This window comes from Numenius arquata, chromosome 2 (genome assembly GCF_964106895.1).
Source record: "Numenius arquata chromosome 2, bNumArq3.hap1.1, whole genome shotgun sequence".
NCBI lineage: Eukaryota > Metazoa > Chordata > Aves > Charadriiformes > Scolopacidae > Numenius > Numenius arquata.
The window spans coordinates 45,241,258-45,256,512 of NC_133577.1; the positions used below are offsets into that span (position 1 = coordinate 45,241,258).

General features: G+C 40.4%; 1 protein-coding gene across 1 annotated transcript in view; it reads left to right on the forward strand.

Annotated features, from left to right (window-relative positions):
- Positions 1–13,607, forward strand: part of TGFB2 (transforming growth factor beta 2) — a 65,780-nt gene extending 52,173 nt beyond the window's left edge. The window contains exons 3-7 of the mRNA XM_074165365.1: positions 4,550–4,682; positions 4,801–4,911; positions 7,267–7,441; positions 8,016–8,169; positions 10,076–13,607. Of these exons, the coding sequence (XP_074021466.1) occupies positions 4,550–4,682; positions 4,801–4,911; positions 7,267–7,441; positions 8,016–8,169; positions 10,076–10,234 (732 nt within the window). The 3' untranslated portion in view covers positions 10,235–13,607. The remainder of the gene's footprint in view (positions 1–4,549; positions 4,683–4,800; positions 4,912–7,266; positions 7,442–8,015; positions 8,170–10,075) is intronic.
- The last annotated feature ends 1,648 nt before the right edge of the window (positions 13,608–15,255 follow it).

Consider the following 15,255-nt stretch of genomic DNA (forward strand, 5'->3'; position numbering starts at 1 on the left):
AGATCCCCGAGTGGGCTTCCTAAACATGTGTAGCTGTACAAGCAAGAGCAATGCTTTGTTTGCAGCTGTCTGGCTGCTTCATGAGCCTTTCCCTGCCGTTAACTGCATTATTCATATATTCACATGTTTGTTCTGCTGTGATCTGCTGGCAGTAGCTGCAGGTATGTGATATCTAGAGAACCTTCATGGGTATTTGGAAGATAATTTTTTCCCCAGGTTTTTTTAAGAGGGGGTCAGAATAGGAAAAAAAAAAATATGAGGGGAAGGTTAGACATTCCCATAGAAAAAGATAGCTAGAAGGCAGGGCTTAAGTGTACAAGATACTTTGTCAAGAGGAGATTAACAAGCATTTTGGCTAACTATGTGATTTCCTGTGAAAGGGAGGAATCCTGTACAGAAAGAGGGTATGCAGTCCTGAGTAATGTGGTCTAGTCAATCCTGCTTTAGCAGGGGAGTTGGACTAGATGATCTCTAGAGGTTCCTTCCAACTCTGACAATTCCGTGATTCCGTGAAAACCAAACTGTTCTTAGAATTTAGAGCATTGCTACTGAATGAAAATTACTCTGCAATTACTCTGGGCTAGAAGTCTGCTGGATAACCTTTTGGTAACACTTCTACCTATTCAGCTCACCCCTAGCTAATGTGATCATCTACATATGCTCTTGGTATTATCCTTTATTAGAAAAGGCAGTGTTGCATTATCACTCTGTTTAAAGCAAGACCGAATAAACAGATATACCTGGAAGAACATCCCCGTGTTCAGAAGCTGCAGAGATTTTGCACAGCCTAATTTTTTGAGTTTGTTGATTTTAAGCTTTCACTCACGCGTGCGTGAAGGCGTGCATGCTCGCACCTGCATGCATGCAGTTGTTCTGCATCGTCAGCTGCTTGTGCATGCAGATGTTTAAATGTGTCGCTCATAAGTGAGGGAGGTGAGGTTGCGTGTGCGGAAACTCTGTCTCCTGCTCATGCAAGTGATTGGATCTATCATCTCTACATGCAGGTGGTGATGCACAGTTCTCCTCCCCGCCCCAAAAGCCCTGGCCATCCATGTCAAGTCCCATAGACGTACCAAACTCTTTCTGCCTCTTTAAGGGAGTGTTTGGACAAGGTGCCAGAAGGAAATGAGAAAGGATTAAAGGGAAAGTTTTACTCAGTCTTCCTTCTCTCTTGTGGCTTTTTTCCCCCCTTGTCTTCTGTTAATATTTTTAGTTCTCTGAAAACTCTTTTGCACAAAGGCCTACTTTTTAGGCCTTTATTTAGCTCCTGCAGATGCAAGTTGTGCAGCAACATCTCTGATAACAGTGTTTGATTTGGTTGCAATGGGCTAAGCATAAAGGTAAGGCAGTGTTTATAGGCAAGGAAAGGCAATGTTTACAGGTAAAGGTAATATCTCTTCTAAGACCAATCAGTATAGTTGGAAGAAGTAGACAAGGTTTCAAGCACAAAAGCTGCAAGGCACAGAAAAGGTTTTTCTTTTTTTTGCAACAAAACTAGTTGATCTAGGGAAAGAAAGCATTGGAAATACTGAAAGAGAAGTTTTCCAATAGAAATATAGGCTTGAGGGTGTATTGGAAGAAACAGGTGTGTTGCTGATGGGGAAGGTAAGACCACAAATGTAGTGCAAAGTACAAAGAAGCAAGCCCAAGGGGGAAAATGGCGGAGAAAACCTAAAATGCTTATCTCGTGTAATAATTTCTGGAAGACTCATTTGAAGAACTTGTTGCAGCTGTAAAAATTTTTGATACGCTCTTACAAAGAGGCCACTTCATTTGCCACCATGTAGAGTGCCCTTGCTTCAGTGTGTGTGGAAACACAGAATGCAGCATAGGAAAAGAAGTGAAGAGTCCTTCGTCAGGTTATTTTGTGGGAGTAAATAGGCTCTGAGGCTCCAGCCTAGGATTTTATCATCCATTAACTTTCCACACTTGCAATGATGTAACAGAAAAAGAAGGAAAAATGGAAATGGTGAAGCTAGAAGCTCATTCTTGCTTACAAGCCATCAGGTTGTTAAAATGATATATCACCCTAACACTGTAAAGATACTTAGCCCAGGAGAAGGAGATTGAAGCAGATGTGCTAATTTCACTAGGTATGGTACCCATCACACATAACAGCCTTTTGCTTAAGAGCTGCTAGTCATCATGTTTAACCCATTATGTCAATTGTGGAAATTATGCCTTAGTTTGTGACTTTTTAGCTCATTCTTTGTAATTTTCTTCCTGAACATGCAACATAAACAGGGAGAGATGCCTTACTTTCAGATATAGATACCATAGTATGGATAATATCTAGCTCTTCTAATCTACACTGTCCGCCCTGTCCCACAGTACCCTGCAGTTTTGAAACCTGCAGACGCTTTTCTTATCATTCAGTTAATTGTTGAGGATGGATGTTCTTTGTACCATTGGATATATGCGGTGATGATGTCTTTTACAAATGCCTTTCATGCCAGGTACACGCTGCCAGCCCATGATTTTGTCTTTTGGTATCAATGGGGTTGGGATAAAGACATTTTATTTTGGATACCAAGGCACAGCTGAGTCTTCAGAACATACTTAAGACCAATTATAGTTAACATCAGGAGATTGCTTTTGGCACATTACTTACTTTTAGATCCTTAGAGCACTGCCAAAACTGAGGTATGCAGTCTCTGGAGTCTTTGGAAAGATATGACTGTGCAGAAAGGAAGAGAAATGAGCCAAGTTCTTGTGTCCCATTTGCCTCACACACACCCCCCGCCCCAACACAACTTTGCAGAATGACAGCTGCATTACATCCTCAGAAACACTTGAGTTGACCTGATAAAGACCAAAGGGAAGACTAAGTTATATTTGTACTTCTCTGGGACTTTCCCAGCATTGATTACTGATTCTCTCATCCCTCTGGCACTTCTGAGCAATGGTAGTCCCCTTGCTGCTGCTGCCAGACTCTCTGTAAACAGTTGTTCAAACACTTTGTTTGAAGGTTGCCTCATAAAAAGGAGTCCCAATGTTCAGTGTTTGAGTGCCCTCGGTTTCTACTGGGAAACTCAGCATTGCCTACTAGGGGCACTTAGTAATTTGCTGGACTTGGACCAACATCTCATGTCTTTTTGCTAAATGTGTTGATCAGAAAGAAGGCAAAGAGCTTGTCATGCTGCTGTTCTCATAAGAAAAATGTTATTGTGGGAGCTGCACTGTTGGCCTTTGGGAGGTCCAGCACTCCCTTGAAATAAATAGAGACTTTACATGTTGGACAGAATCTGGCCCTTTTAAGCTTGCTTTTCTGTTTAAATTTGAAAAGCCTAATTTTATCATGATGACATAATTTCACACCTATTTTGAAATATTTTTTTTACACGTATTACACAGTTTCACCATTGTTTTATTCCAGCAGTGTTTGCTAGATGTCAGGTCGGTCTGGGCTGAGAAAATAGAAGGAAACAATGAGACGTTGTCAGCTATTCATTTGGAGATGGACTTGGATGGTTAAGAGAGGAAGAACACCAAACAATGTATGAAGTCGCACAGCTGCTATGCCAAAAGTTACAAAGTGATGTTATCTTGTGGTATCATGATTGGAGTTGACTTCATGCTACATGGCATTCCAGCTTCCTGCATCGCAAAACTATCAACATAGTAATAACCAGGAAACCAGAAACCTGTTAGCAGCCAAAAGTCCAGTTGTTTTCATCCTAGAGTTAGGGTAAATAATAGCAGACTATGCTTGTATGTGAGAAAGCAATTGCTGAATTGTTCAGATAGGAGGAAGACTGTGGGCACTTGAAATTCTAGGCATGCAATGCTGTGTCTTGAAAGGGAGGGGGTAGGGTTGTTTTGTACAGGTATTTCTTTATTGCATGCTCAGTAGAAAGCTTTGCTGAAACTTTTGACACAAATACACAATACAAATACAGCTGGCATCAAAGTCTGAGTGGAAGCAGCATTGCTTGTTGCACAAATCTGTGTGTGGCCACGATTCACACCAGGCTGTCTCTGCATGCCCCCAGGTTACCTGTGTGGACAATAACTTTTTTTCTGTTTAATGTATGACTAGTACCTGAAGTCAGAGGAGAAAGGCTGGAAGCATAAATAAGGCAATACCATGCAGATTAGTTTTGGGTGGGCATTATATCTTCAGTGGACAGACTACATTGTACAAGCTTTACTTTAGCATCTGATAAAATGCTCTAACCACTGCAAGTATTACTGAAGAAGGTAAAATAGCCTCTTTTGGTGTTCCAGTTACTATGATCTTTTGACCACTTTTGTTGCAGAACAAGTTTTCAGGGCCGTCTTTCTGTGTGATTTCTCTTAGGAAGGAATATGTGATGACGTGTTTTGCTTGGGAGCATAAGCTCATTTCATTAGGGCATTTTATATCACCTTTCTCTCCCCACAAACCCCAAGAAAATTCTTTCTGAAACCATGCCTGAATGTACATCTGCTGCATAGAGGTTTGAGCTGTAATAAGTTTTTTTCTGCTATTTTATAATGTTGGTGGTCTATTTAATAAAAACCAGGTAAATGTTAACCTGTAGGCAATCATATTTGTTGTTTCTCGCAGGTTCTAAAATCTAAAGAATTATCATCACCAGGACAGCGCTACATTGACAGCAAAGTAGTTAAAACAAGAGCTGAAGGAGAATGGTTGTCTTTTGATGTCACTGAGGCTGTACATGAGTGGCTCCATCACAGAGGTGACAAGAAGTGCTCTTTGCCTTCACTCCTGCCCCAACTGCTCCTCCGTTAACTCAGCAGTATTTCAGAGTCATTTCTTGTATGAAAACCAATTCCACTTACTTTTATGTTTTGCAGACAGGAACCTTGGATTTAAGATAAGCTTACATTGTCCGTGCTGCACCTTCGTGCCTTCCAATAATTATATCATCCCAAATAAAAGTGAGGAGCTTGAAGCAAGATTTGCAGGTAACGAAAGAAAAAAAGTTTTTAAAATGTTGTGGTACTTACTAATTAAAGAGGGAAACAAAGAGCCATTACTGCCTCTAAATGGCATTCAGCTGATTGAAAAATTGCTCATTTGAGAATCTTGATTCTCAGCTGATAGGAAACGGTATTGAAGGCACAAGGTTAAAACTATATCATCTGAACTATTCTGAAACCAGATGGCGTGAATAAGCCCTCTCATTCCATGCATGCAGCCTCAGTGTCCTTAAGTGGCTGTGTTACAGTTTGCAGATATACATACAATTTTGGATGTAGGGAAGACTGTTGTACAGTAGACCATCCATTGTTGCACAGTCATGAGAAAATTTGCTGAATATTTTCAAAATAGACCCTTTGACTGCTGTCCATCCTAGCACTGGAACAGTTCAGGCTTAGTAGAGAAGGCTACTGCTGGAAAGTTGAATTAAAGTGATGTTTGGCTCGCATGTAAGCTGCTTGCAGTAGATATGTGTGTGAGCGTGATGCATTTTTATGTTATTTAAACAATACTTGTGGCAAATTTCCAAAGTATAGGTAAGGCAACAGTTGGCTGCTTTGTTTCCAGAAGCGCCTTCCTTTGTCCTCATGAATATAGAGGGTCCCAGTCTTTGTAAGTACTGCACACATACTTCCAGCTCTTCGGGCACACTAAATATCTCCAGCTACTTTTTTTTTTTTTTCCTTCTGGTCATATCAGTAATATTCTAAATTACTCTGAGCAATGGCATCAGACACTTTGGGAAGATCTGAACAATCAGTGCCAGACTTGTATAATTGTCCTGCAGTGTTTTACTACCAGCGCGTTGTGGCTTGAAGAAACAGCAGTGGTGTGCCTGTCTATGTACTCCTACTTCCAGCAGTGGAAGTCTGATTTTCAGGTGAAGTCAACAGAACTACATTATTTAACATTGATTATCTCTAAATATCTACATTGGCGCATAAAATTTATTGTAACATATTTGTATATTAGTCACACAAAGTATTTTTTATGCTGTCTGTTACCTTGGTAAAAACTTAAAGATTGGATCGAGTGGGCATTAAAAAATAAACAACAGTATGTAGTTAGTGTTATGGATATATGTGCTTATTATGGACAGCAGACAAGGTGATACAGAGTAAATATATCAAGGTCACGTAATCTGCTCTGTGTTTTTAAGCCATTCAATTTTCAGTTTCAAAAACGGAAACGTTATTTAATTGACTGTGCTATGGTTATCATTCACCAGTATGTATAAAACTATGGCTATATTAGAACCAACCCAAATTTGGTTTATACATTTCTCATTTATTAAAGTATATCATGATTTGGTTCATTTGTTTTCCAAGGATTTAGCTATATTCCTTGTTAAGTATTAATTTTTTCTAACCATTGTTTCACTGCGTTGGAATTTTTTCCTCTAAGTAGATACATGTACTGTACATATGATTAAAGCCATTGTGTGTATTTAAAAAATTGTTGGTATCATATTCAGTCGCTGTAATTGCAAATGTTAAGAAAAGAAAAGTTTATCTTTTTCTCTTTAGATAGTATTATCTGGTCCAGGAGGTTAATTTTCAAAAGGGTCTTAGCAACAGGCATAACATGAGCTGTTTGAACTCCTAGGAAAGGCTAATACCTTGAGTCTTTTGCCTGTGCAATTGCTATGATAAGAAGCTAGTAAGGCAGTTAGTGTTTCAAGAGAAAATACAAAATGTGAGGTCATTGATTTCCAGTTCAAGAAGAAATATTTTGATCGATGCCCTTGCCATGCCCATACAAAAGAAGCGGCTAGAATAGCTGACTTTCTGGTAAAAATTAGCAGATTTAAATAAAGTGGCATTGTTAGACAGAGAATGTACAAGCATTAGAACGAGGTAAATGTGGTTGACAGAGAAAACTAATGGGATGGAAGTAAGCAGGGGGAAATGCAGGTGAAGTGTCCAGAGCAGCTTTAATGGTGTTACAAGGTTTTAAAACGCTACATAGCTGTTAAAAGATGGGAACACTGCCCTAAGTGAAGTGACAAAAGCATCACTGCTTGGGGCATTTGAAACTAAGCAATACAGATCCAGTGACTGAAGTAATCTTTTCTGTTACTCATTTCAACAGTTCTGGTAAATGTACTGAAATTCCATTAAATGGCTGTGGATGTGGGAGGGCTGATATAATAGATAACATGAGAACTGTAAATATCTTAGGGATCTTGGGTTGAAATTTGTCCCCACTTCCCCAGTAAACATGCTCAGCTGACACCATCATTGCCCAGTTTCTGAGAGATTTTTTTTTAAAGAGATGGTTTATTTAATTTGTGAAGAAAAAACAACACAATGTTTATTACCAAAATGTATTTTTTGAAGGTATTGATGACTACACATATTCCAGTGGTGATGTGAAAGCTTTAAAGTCCAATAGGAAAAAATACAGTGGGAAGACCCCACATCTTCTGCTAATGTTATTACCCTCCTACAGACTTGAGTCGCAACAGCCCAGTCGGCGGAAGAAGCGTGCTCTAGATGCTGCCTATTGTTTTAGGTAACTATGCATCCATATTCAGTATACTTACACAGTACTACCAGCCTGTGAGGTGAAATGCAGTTGCTTATCATGTTTCTTTACAGTTGGCATTTATACAGAGCACAGACCCTCATTCGCAGACCCACAGGGTCTGTGTGCAGCAGGTTTCTGCCCAGCAGTCTGCAGGCCCACAGAGACAGTGGCAGATGAGGAAGGTTGTGGCCTTAGAAAGCAGAAGTTGAGTTCCATTTGGGATGATTCCCAGACCCATCAGTCCCATAATTACAGCCAAATTATCACCTCCATTGTGCTCACCTACTCAAAAAGGCCGCTTGGTAGGACATGGAGAAAAATACTTACTAGTCCTTCGGGGAAACCGTTAGCTTTGTCTGCATAAGCAAGTCCTGCCATGTCTAAGCATCTGATTGCAGTTACAGTATAAGCTACTATTGATGTGATTTGGTTGTGAATTTTTGGGACTCAGACTTGCCTGCCTGTAAAGCATCATTCAGGGAGCAAGCAACTGGATTATTTTTATTCCCTGTGTGGTCTTTGTTATGACCAATGTGTTTGTCTGTATTTTATTTCCCAGGAACGTGCAAGATAATTGCTGTCTGCGTCCACTTTATATTGACTTCAAGAGGGATCTTGGCTGGAAATGGATTCATGAACCTAAAGGATATCATGCTAATTTCTGTGCAGGAGCCTGCCCATATTTATGGAGCTCAGATACTCAACACAGCAGAGTAAGTAATGATTTTGCTAATTTTCACCTTCTGTGTTATAACTGCAGGGTGTTTCTAGGACTTACATCAGCACCAGTGCCCAAAGCTTGTATTGATTATCTCAATAACTAAGGATGGTGAACTGTGGCCCTATAGAGGGACTTGCACTCACGCTAGTGTTGAAGCAGTTGGAATGTATTGGCTGGCCCAGAGATTATTTTTTTTTATTGTGTTCATCGATATGATATATGGATGGATTAAATGCTTTTTGTGAGTATGAGGTTGGTGTGGCTTTGGGAGCCTGCCTGGGAAGCGATCTTTCATTACAGAGCATGAGTTGAAGATGGCACAATGAGTTCAGTCAGCAGAGGCACTGAGGGAGGCACTTTCAGAGTGACAAAAGGGCCAAGTCTTACCACCCGATTATCACCTACTTTTATGACCTGCCATTTTTCATTGTTACTGATATGCTACCATTGAATTTCATGAAAGTGTACTGATAGGTGTGCTTCTTTTACTTCAAAAGATGTATTCATTCTTGAACTTTGAAAATCTATTTGTGAAGGAGGAACCGGTTGTCTGGGATGCCAAAGAACTGATAGTCATCTGAGATGAAACTTCTTGTTTTAGGGATTAGATGAGCTACTTTAGCCAACTGCCTTAGGATAAGTAGTAAGATATAGATAAAGATATAAAAGATACATAAAGCTAAGATATAAAATAAGCATTTCACGCTTCCACTGTGAAGTCCTTATTTCTCTCAGCTATCAATAAAGATGTCTAGACATTAAATGCAAGGAGGCTGACATTTGCATCGCAGTTGTCATAAAGTAAGAATTTCACCCTCAGGTCCATACTAAGAATGTCTCTCCTTTGTCAAGCTTCCCTTAAAATATCAATTCAACATGAGCCAGTAGGGAGAACTCTTCATGTCCAAGGGGCAGCTTGCTTTGCCTTTGGTCTGTAAAGCCACAATAGCGTGTTCTTCCTGAACTAACAGACCCAGATATAGTTATCCTTTGTAACTGTCACTGGCTGCGGCATTGCACTATTAGCAACGTCAGCAGGAAGAGGTATAAATAAGGTAAGTATGTTTCCTTGCTAGTGTGGAGTTGTAGTGTACACAGTTTGGAGCAGCACTTGTTTTTAAAGGAAAGAGGAAGAATAACTGTCATGGTCACAAATATGTGGTTTGGATAGTTGCCCAAGGAGTCGTAAGTTGCTTAATAAAGTAGTTAGTGTTGCTGTCCTGAACAGGTCTTCTGTCTCTCTAAGCTGTAAATGTTGTGTTGAAGTTCTAGGAAAAGGTCACTTGGTATTTGGCTAACACATTAATGGTTCTCTCTTGCAGAGAACCATGTATACGAATCCAACATGACATAAAGCACCAGCACTGCTGACTTCACCACAGCTGATTCCCAACAGGAGTAACTGCAGCTCTAGTCCTGGTGCTTGCAGGGCAGCATTAATGGACTTAGTAAAAAGTAGCCAGAGAAGAAAAGCAAAGGAGTGCTTAGGCTCTGAAGGACTCTTTTCTCCCTTCAGTGTACTTGTAGAGCCAAAATCCTGTAACAGCAAATGACAATCTGAAGACACAGATCCAAACTTTTAAGTGTCTTCTTTCCATATCAGTACAGTGTGCATGTTGATTCAAAGGGCTACACTTTCAATGCGGGCTCCAGGCATGTACCTGTTTTGGGGTTTAAGACTCTATAGATAAAACCTCGGGAAACTCAGACAGATTCTGACACCAGATTGAACTGGAGAAGCATAAAAAATACTAAAATCCAGGAATCTTCATAATTCTTTCAGAGGGCTTTCTCTCAGGCACTGTGGGAGGAAGCAGTGCAGAAAGGAATTTGCTCTGTAGTGGCAGGAAGGCAGAGGTAACTCTCTTAATCTCTCTTTTTTTCCTTTCTCCTTCTAGGTACTCAGCTTGTATAACACCATAAATCCAGAAGCTTCTGCCTCTCCATGCTGTGTGTCCCAGGATTTGGAACCCCTCACCATCCTCTACTACATTGGCAAAACACCCAAAATTGAACAGCTGTCCAACATGATCGTAAAGTCTTGCAAGTGCAGCTAAAGGATACCCCTGAAACAGCATGACGTGTGTATTAAAAAAAAAAAAACAAAAAAACAAAAAAAAAAACAAGGAAGAAAAAAAAGAAAGAGAGGGCGAGAAGGAAAGAAAGAAAAATGAAACCCCAGGTTCATCAGTGTTAAAAGAAAAAAAAAAGAAGAAAAAAAAGCGGTACTAGTCTGAACTGTTTGAAAGTTTGTTTTGTTTTGTTTTTTAAACTGGCATCTGAAGCAAAACATTGAAGGCCTTTATCCTACATTTCACCTACACATAGTGTGAGATAGACAAGAAGCAAAGTTAAAGAAAAAAAAAACCTTTTAAAAAATAAACACTGGAAGAAATTTGTTAGTGTTACTATGTGAAAGGAAAAAAACAGGAAAATCCCATGAAGTGGAGTTGCTGTATCTGTCCCGTGCCTTACTTGATCTCTCTATTGTTAAGCAATAGGCATCCTACCCATTCCTCTTAGCTGTAGAGTTAACAGTGCGTTATTTATTTGTGTGTAAAAACTATCAAATGAACATTTCCATATCGCCATTGGAAAAAAGAAAACCAGCCAATGTGGACAAAGTGGAGACCAAATAAGCTGCCAGAAATACATATAAAGTCTAAAGGAAGACAAGCTCAAACGAATCAGAAAAGTAATTGTTAGTTTATTTCAATTAAAATAGAAATCAGTTATTACATTATTGAAAAACTCTGCCTTTAAAATACCTTATTTTTCATGCCAGTTGCCAAGAGAGGCTTCTTGTAAGGACTCAAACCCTTGTTTAAATACTGAATAATTTACTAATAAAGGACACTGTTTCAGTCTCAAAGGCAAGTCTATAAGATTTTTTTTTTACTGTAAATGATTTAAAATGTCAGTTTAGTAAACCAGTGAAATATTTAACATGTACTGGTCTAATGTTCAGACCTTAATATGTTGCTGTATAGCTATGCTATGGGATTTTTTTGTTCTTTTGGTATATATAACCATACCTAGAGTATTACAATAGGTGGGTAGTAAAAGCCAGCTTAATTGGAAACATATCTGTAGATCTCTATTTGTAAACTATTAAAAAATTAAGTACTTTATGTGTAATGTGTAAATTTTCACCATATTTTTGTACTCTGTAATACCGTCAGCTCTCATGAGTTTGAATTTGAATTTGGGGCTCTTTTTGATCACTCAGAATCATGTGTTTCCCTCTAGCTGGCCAGTATGAGTAGAGTCCCTATATTTTGACTTGCACTACAAATACATGTTTTATAATAATTGCTATACATGTGCTTTGTATATTGTTCATCATTATGACATAAGCTACCTGACTCCATTTGTTTTTCTGTTTTATAAAAAGGATGGATTAGAGCAATCTCTCCCCGCCTTCTCCCCTTCCTCCTCGGTTGTCCCCGTTTGCAACACTTGAATCGCGTCGCGGTTCGGTTTCCTAGACCCTTTTATTTCCTTTTGGCTAGAGATATTAAAATAGATGGACAGGGAGCGAGGTGTTGCAAGAAGAGGTGTCCCAGCCTGGCTGAGGTGAGGCAAACCCTTGCAGAGAATGACATTCACCACTGTGCAGAAGGCTGGTAGGAAGTGTCTTCCGCAGCAATGTCCTGAATGGGGCGTGAGCGGGATGAGTTTGTGGTCAGAGGCTGTGTGTCAGCAGTTAGTCCGTGGGACCGAGTCTGCTCCTGCTGCAGGTAACAGAGGTCTTTAACTTCTGCAGTGGCAGGCCCCTTTAGGCTATGGGGGTGTGTGTAAAGATTAGCAGGATCAGACCCTTGATTTTTGAGTTTGCCAATTTTTTTTTTTTTGCAATTGAGTTCACATTAAAGCTTCTTTTAAAAAAAAAGAAAAGGAAAAAGGAATATGGGGTTCCTAGGATTTTGTTGTTGTTACACATGTTTAAATGTTGTGGAGGGATTAAAAATATAAATCCACATCACACTCTTTAATTTAAAAAAAGCCCCAACCCAAGTTAGCATAAAGTTCATGAAGGCAACGCATTCAGTTCATTTCCCATGATGAATGGTTTTGTACAGCAAAGCTGGAAAACTATGTTAGAAACATACTACTTGGATGAGAAGGACATTTTCTGTCATTGACCCAAGCAGTGTTGAGAGGATGCTCCCGAGCTTGATGTTGTCAGCTCCAGTTTTAAGAAGTGCAATTTCTTTGGCTTCAGCAGAACACTGATGCAAAGCTGAAGTATCGCAGCGGCTTGCACACACAGCTCCTCGGGACTTCAGTAGAGCCTGTGCTTATTGCCTAGCTGGAAACATAGCCCCACAGATGATCTAATCCCACCCGTTGACTCAGCGCAGAGGAGGAGGTATGTTAGGCTTCTGATTTATTTAGTGAGTTGAGATGAACAAGTGAAAAATCTGTCCTGCTAACACTTGCTTGAGCCAGACTTACTCCAGTGAGAAGATGCACTGAACTCAGTGAAACTCCTCAGGGTAGTAAATACTCTGGATTTTGTTGTATACGGCAGCAAAATTAGTTTTATCAGGTTCAGTATGAGAACTGTATTTTTGTTGGACAGGAAAGAAGACAAGGATGAACACATTTTAAAAACCTTAGAAACATTTTTGCAATTCTCTGCCACGGGAATGCAGCTCAAAACCGGTTTTGAAGCTTTGAAAAAGTGGAACAGGAGATAGCAAAGTTGTCCAACTATACTCACTATGCGCCGGACGCAGCTGAAAATTTCAGTTTGGGGTTGGAGTTTTTTCTCTAAATTTAAGTATAAAACCTTATTTCTGTAAGTCATTACCCCAAGAGTGGATACTTTTTTGTTTTTTACATTTTTTTTCCTCAAAATGCACTGATAGTATTTGAAATACTCTACTATAAACCTCCTACAGTTATTTTTTTTATTATTATTAGGCATCTATTTCCCTTTAATTGCTAAGGATGTTAGGCCTGATCCCACAATGTGCAGAATTAATGGGTGAAATTCCCCTCTTCAGAGTGAGGTAATATGAGTCCTGAGCACTGCTCAGGTCTAATGTAAATCCCCCTCAAATGATGTTTAGATGGGTCTGCAACAACTCAAGGACTTTGTGCCAGAGGCCTTACCACAATGAGGTAATTGCCACTGTCCGAGCAAAGTCTCTGAGAACTGGTGGGAAATTTTCAGCACGTTGAAAGATCAGATCCAAGGGGTTGACTGGGGCTGAGGGGAAATCTTAGCACTTAGCTGGGTGGGGTAGGACAGCATTTTTATGTGTTTAGCATCAATACAATTGTATGGTTGGCATGGTTTAAAGGAAAAAAAAAAAAGGAACTTAAAGGACAGCTGTGTTGTACTTTGGTGATCGATTACTCTGTATTTTAACACATTGTATGTCTGTTTTTGTGGTGCTCTAGTGGTAAATAAATTATTTCAATTATATGCTGGTGTTGCTTTCATATGGCAGCGTTCTTCTGGCCTAGGTGATTCCTCCGCTCTGGCTCAGCTTAATCCCTGCAAAGCCTGATTAGGTGTGTGATTTTAGTGTGTGTGACCTTGACGTAGTCCAGCACAGGCTGAGGTGAAGAACAACCATCCAGGGTCAGCATGAGTCACATCTGCTCTGAGCATTGCTTTCCCCTCTGCCACTGCAGTATGTGTCTTGGTCTGTAGGCAAGAAGTGGCTTCTGGTTGCCTGCTCTGTGCAGCAGCGGTGTCCCATGAGTGTGCAGGACAGGTACTACCCTGGGCAGGAGCAGCGTTACCCCATGGCTTCACTGTGCCTGACCCCTCATCAGAACCATGCCCTGGCAGTCCTGCTACTGCAGGCACCAGTTTTGGGGGCTTTCCTGTCTGGTAGAGGATCTCAAAGGAGTTTCTTCCCCGTTTCTGTAGTGCTCTCGGAGGTGAGAAGGTGATCTGTTTCATGATGCCCATACACTAAATGGTCCCACGCTGTTGTGTCCTTCAGTAGAGCTCAGTGAAACTGCTGGTTTTGTATGTTGTACAAAAGTAGTCTGCAATGGGATGAGGTGGGTTATTGGAGGAGAGGCAACAGACACACGTTAGAACATGGCAATTTCTGGCTTTGTGAAAAGTAAAATATTTTTACAGTGGAGGTGGCCAAGCCGTGGAACATGACATCTCCATCCCTGGATGTGCTTAACACCAGCTGGGCAAGGCTCCAGGCAGCCTGCTCCCACTGCGCCTGCTCTGAGCAGGAGGTTGGGCTAGAGATCCTGCACAGCCTTGCCCGCCCCCACGAAGCTATGAACAGTCGTGGTCCAACCCAACCACTATTTCTGTCACTGGCTAAAAGAGTGCAAGAAATACTGGTGCTTAACTGCCTCAGCTGTTTCAGTTTGCCAGCAGCAGCCACATAGCCACGTAGAAGTGGATTTTTTGACAGAAAATACGATTCCCCAGTTTGTTGTAAGTCCCTCTCCATGCCATTGCAATTACATTGTTTAAGCAAGTAAGAATTAAGGAGCCTGGTATTGCAGCTTTTCTTTTCAGACCTTTTGCAGCTCTAGTCAAATGAATAAAACTGATGGGAAGGAGGGCTTCAGGATTGAATCATTATTTTTAAAGTTGATAAGATCATATATGAAAATGCTTCCAGACCAGGGACTGGTAACAAGAAGGGGTGACCATCTGCTCCTCCTGGTGCCTTGTCTGGGACCTAAGGGGTGCATAGCATTTCTTGCCATGAATGAAAGAATATGTTTATGCCAGATTGTTTAGTGTTGTTGTGATAAAATATAACAAATGGACCCTGTGGTCTGTGAATATGTGTTTAGGAATGCAACTTGGGATGAGCATTAAAAACAATCTTAGGGTCCATTTTACCACAGTTACGCTCCAGCCCTACAGCAATCTGCCTTAATTGTTTTCAGTGAATTTATACCAGCATAAAACTATGGTCCTGCAAAAACTACCCCATACTAATTTTCATTCTAACTATTTTTAGTTACCCAGCTATGTACTTTGACGTGAATGTAACCTGCCAGCCCCATTCTTATCCAAGGTAGCCCTCACACAGTGAGGGGAGAATACTTTGCAATTTTCTGCTGCGTTTCTGAA